This window comes from Conger conger, chromosome 8 (assembly GCF_963514075.1).
Source record: "Conger conger chromosome 8, fConCon1.1, whole genome shotgun sequence".
In the NCBI taxonomy this organism is placed as follows: domain Eukaryota; kingdom Metazoa; phylum Chordata; class Actinopteri; order Anguilliformes; family Congridae; genus Conger; species Conger conger.
The window spans coordinates 60,421,144-60,425,211 of record NC_083767.1 but is presented as its reverse complement, the minus strand read 5'-3'; the positions used below and the strand labels follow the sequence as shown (position 1 = coordinate 60,425,211).

The 4,068-nt window shown below is 45.0% G+C and overlaps 1 protein-coding gene across 1 annotated transcript; it reads left to right on the top strand.

Moving 5' to 3' along the window:
- The first annotated feature begins 486 nt into the window (after window positions 1-486).
- LOC133134530 (zinc-binding protein A33-like) lies at window positions 487-3,824 on the top strand. Its single transcript, XM_061250731.1, has 6 exons — window positions 487-894; window positions 1,410-1,505; window positions 1,645-1,875; window positions 2,071-2,093; window positions 2,179-2,297; window positions 3,268-3,824. The coding sequence occupies exons 1-6, from the start codon at window positions 487-489 to the stop codon at window positions 3,822-3,824; spliced, it is 1,434 nt and encodes a 477-aa protein (XP_061106715.1).
- Window positions 3,825-4,068: the final 244 nt, after the last annotated feature.

The following is a 4,068-nucleotide window of genomic DNA, read 5'->3' as shown; positions in this document are numbered from 1 at the left end:
GGGTTTCCTCCGGGTACTCCGGTTTCCTCCCACAGTCCAAAGACATGCACGTTAGGCTGATTGGAGAGTCTAAATTGCCCGTAGGTATGAGTGTGTGAGTGAATGGTGTGTGTGCCCTGCGATGGACTGGCGACCTGTCCAGGGTGTATTCCTGCCTTTCGCCCAATGTATGCTGGGATAGGCTCCAGCCCCCCTGCGACCCTGTTCAGGATAAGCGGGTTCAGATAATGGATGGATGGATGGATGGTACATGAATGGATCCAGTGGTAAATTACTGCATCCTGTAAATCCAATCCAGTTCAGGCACGTGACCATCTCCGTAAGAGAGAGAGAACAAACCCAGCCAAGAATCTCCCGCTGACTGAGAACTACAAGCCTGATCTGCAGTTGCTGTTCCTGCTTTTTCTTGTTTTGAAGCTTGTTGGGTGTGTTCTATCCCAGGCTCAGCAGAAGTGAAAGTGAATGTATCAGACCGAGAGATGTAACATGGAGGCTAAAGCAATGATTCCTGAGAGCGATCTCTGTTGCTCTGTATGTTGTGACATTTTTAAAGAGCCTGTTGTTCTGAAATGCAGCCACAGCTTCTGTAGAGTGTGTCTGCAGCATTTCTGGGAAGAGAAGAGCTCTCAAGAGTGTCCCATCTGCAGGAGAAAGGCCTCTATGGATGATCTTCCTCTAAACCTGACCTTAAAAAACATTGTGGAGTCTTACTTAAAGCAGAAGACTGAGAGAGAAACTACAGACAAGACAGAGGCTCGCTGTAGTCTTCATGGAGAGAAACTTGTTTTATTCTGTGAACTTGACAAAGAGCTTCTCTGTGTCATCTGTCAGACTTCAAGAAAACACAGAAACCACCCGGTCTGTCCAGTGGAAGAGGCCGCTCTGGAGCTGAAGGTATTCTTTTTTCAATCAAAATTAAAAATTCAAGTCAGCATTGAATCTGAAAGTCTTGTTTTAAAGCATCAAAACAGCCAGTATTTTAGAGACTACTGTGCAACAACCAGGAAGTGCAGAAATCTACACTGAGTGAATCACCAGTGGAGACAGAGCTGTATATACTCTCTCAAAATGGATGTGTTAATATCGAACACAATAAATCAAGCTGGTTATATGAATGCTTCAACATTCCTTACAGTTCGCTGTAAATTATATGTATGTACAGCGCAGTATTATTATCCTATTTTGCTGAAATATTTTATTGGTTTAATTGTGCTGAAAATGCACAATAACATATTGTGTTATGACGCTCTATAAGAATATTTCAATGATCTTTCCTCGAGTGTAGTATTTTCCATACTACATTTCCCACGTACTTACAGTTACAAAATTATACGGACCATCACTAGTGTAGCAGGGGTAATACTGTGCTATTTGTGAGAATAAGTCTTAATTGATTCATATCACTCCAGGAGGAACTCAAGCCTGCACTTAATCTTGTCAAAGAAAAACTGAATAAGTTTACTGAGGTTGAATACGGACGTAAGAAGACAGCAGAACACATCAGGGTCAGTAACACAACAAGTAAATATGTCATATTTTGGATGAATGTTGTGTGTGACATGGATAACAAACACACCAACTGCCATACATAAATAACAAAGCGTAGTTACACTATTCAGGTTTAAAATGGTGGTTTAATCGCAGAGTCAAGCCCAGCACACTGAGAGGCAGATAAAGGTGGAGTTTGAGAAGCTCCACCAGTTCCTGCATGAGGAAGAGGAGGCCAGACTGGCTGCACTGAAAGAGGAAGAGGAGCAGAAGAGTCGGATAATGGAGGAGAAGCTAGAACACATCAGTGGAGACATCTCCACCCTTACAGACAAAATCACAGCCCTAGAGATGGCCATGGAGACCGAACACGCCTCCTTTTTAAAGGTAGGAGCTTCATTTACTGACCAAGTTTATACCGATAAACCTCATTAAAGTAATGCCATGTGTACGGACTGTTATTATCCTCTTCACTTTCATTAACATGGCTCCTGCTGTTTCTCACCTATTGTTTCTCATAATGGAATGGACTGAATACATTTATACACTCACAATGATGCTCTTATTGTGTGTTTTTTTCAGAGCTACAACAACATCAAGGAAAGGTATGTGGACTCTCAGCTCATTTCATCTTGTGTGTTTAAGTCTCTTCAGTTCCCGATGCTGACTGACTCCTGCCTGTCGTTACAGAGCCCAGTGCACACTGCAGGACCCAGAGCTGCTCTCAGGGGCGCTGATAGACGTGGCCAAACACCTGGGCAACCTGACGTTCAGAGTCTGGGAGAAGATGCTGGGGATGGTGCAGTACAGTGAGTATCTGGGCCAGATGCTGAAATCAGGTTTTTCAAAATATAATAAATAACAAGCTTCAATTCAAGTGCCACAGAAATAGTTCAGTGCACGGCAATCAAGGCAATACAGGCAAGGCAGTTTTGTGGTAGATTCCAAAGGGTCAGAGTCTAAACAAGCAGCGCAGTGTGGAGAGGGCAGGGTGGGGGGTGTGGGGGGAGTGGACAGGTAACCAGAGCAGTGTGGAGAGGGCAGGGTGGGGGGTGGGGTGTGGACAGGTAACCAGCGCAGTGTGGAGAGGGCAGGGTGGGGGGTGTGGGGGGAGTGGACAGGTAACCAGAGCAGTGTGGAGAGGGCAGGGTGGGGGTGTCGGGTGGGGGGGGTGTGGACAGGTAATCGGGAGAAAGGGAAAACATAGAATGGAACATTGACATAAAACACATAGAAAAGGAGAAACAGGGAAACATGGAACATGACAGGAAAACATGAAACTAAACATTTAACAACACAAATCGAAGAACAAGCTATGATACAAAAACACAAGACGTGAGGCAGGACTAATGTCGGTTTTCACAATAATAATAATAATAATAATAAGCTTCATTTGTAAAGCATACATTAAATGTAGCTCAAAGGGCTCTGCATTTAGCCAGTTACAAATAATTGTAAAAACAACACATTGTAGATAAAATATAATAATAATAAATACTGTGATTGTGGAAATACATTCACTCAACAAACAAATAACAAGACAAGACAAACACTAACACGACTGCCTTAAAGGAGCGACGGTCTTAAAAGAAAGCTCCCTCAGTCTCTTTTGGTGGTGTAGTTGGCCAGGGCCCCGGCCGGGATATTTCATGCTGCCAGTTACACCTCCCCTGACAGCAGCAGTAGGAGGCGCAATGCCCACTCCTCCACCAGGTGTGTGTGTTCTCTCCTGTACCTCTTCTTCCCACCGTTTAAATATCTCTCTTCTTCATATTTCAGCTCCTGTGATGATGGACCCCAACACTGTACATGCCTATCTCTCTCTCTCTGATGATCTGACCACTGTGAGACACACAGATACAGCACAGAACTGTCCTGACAACCCAGAGAGATTTAACTACTGTGTGTGTGTGCTGGGATCTGAGGGGTTTACCTCAGGGAAACACAGCTGGGAGGTGAAGGTTGGGAATAAACGTGAGTGGGATGTAGGAGTGGTGAAAGAGTCCACCAACAGGAAGGGAGATATAACATACAGCCCAGAGGATGGATACTGGGTCATAGTGCTGAGGAATGGTGATGAGTACAGAGCACCAGGAGGTACTGACCTCACACTGAAGAGGAAACCCCAGAGCATCAGGGTGCAGCTGGACTATGACAGGGGGGAGGTGGCCTTCTTCAACTCCAGTGACATGTCACTCATTTACACTTTTAAACACACATTTACTGAGAGGGTGTTCCCATTCTTCTCTCCCTGTGTGAGAGATGATGGTAAGAACGATGAGCCCCTGACAATCTGCCCAGTGAAAGTCTCAGTAACAGTGACGTCATCCCAGTGAAGGTGTTTGTGTAAAAATGAAACTAGAAATGCTGTCAGAGATTTAGGATGTGCCTGATCTGCCTCAGCATGCCTGGATGTTGACTTGAGCTTTGGGACACATGCTGGAGATGATCGGGGTGGGGGGGTTGATGGTGTACCAGTACCCAATGGAAGATAAACACACAGAGGTACACTGTCTCAGTGTCTAGGGACACACATCTAGCACAAAGGGGGGTGTCTGTCACAAGGGAGTAATGACTATT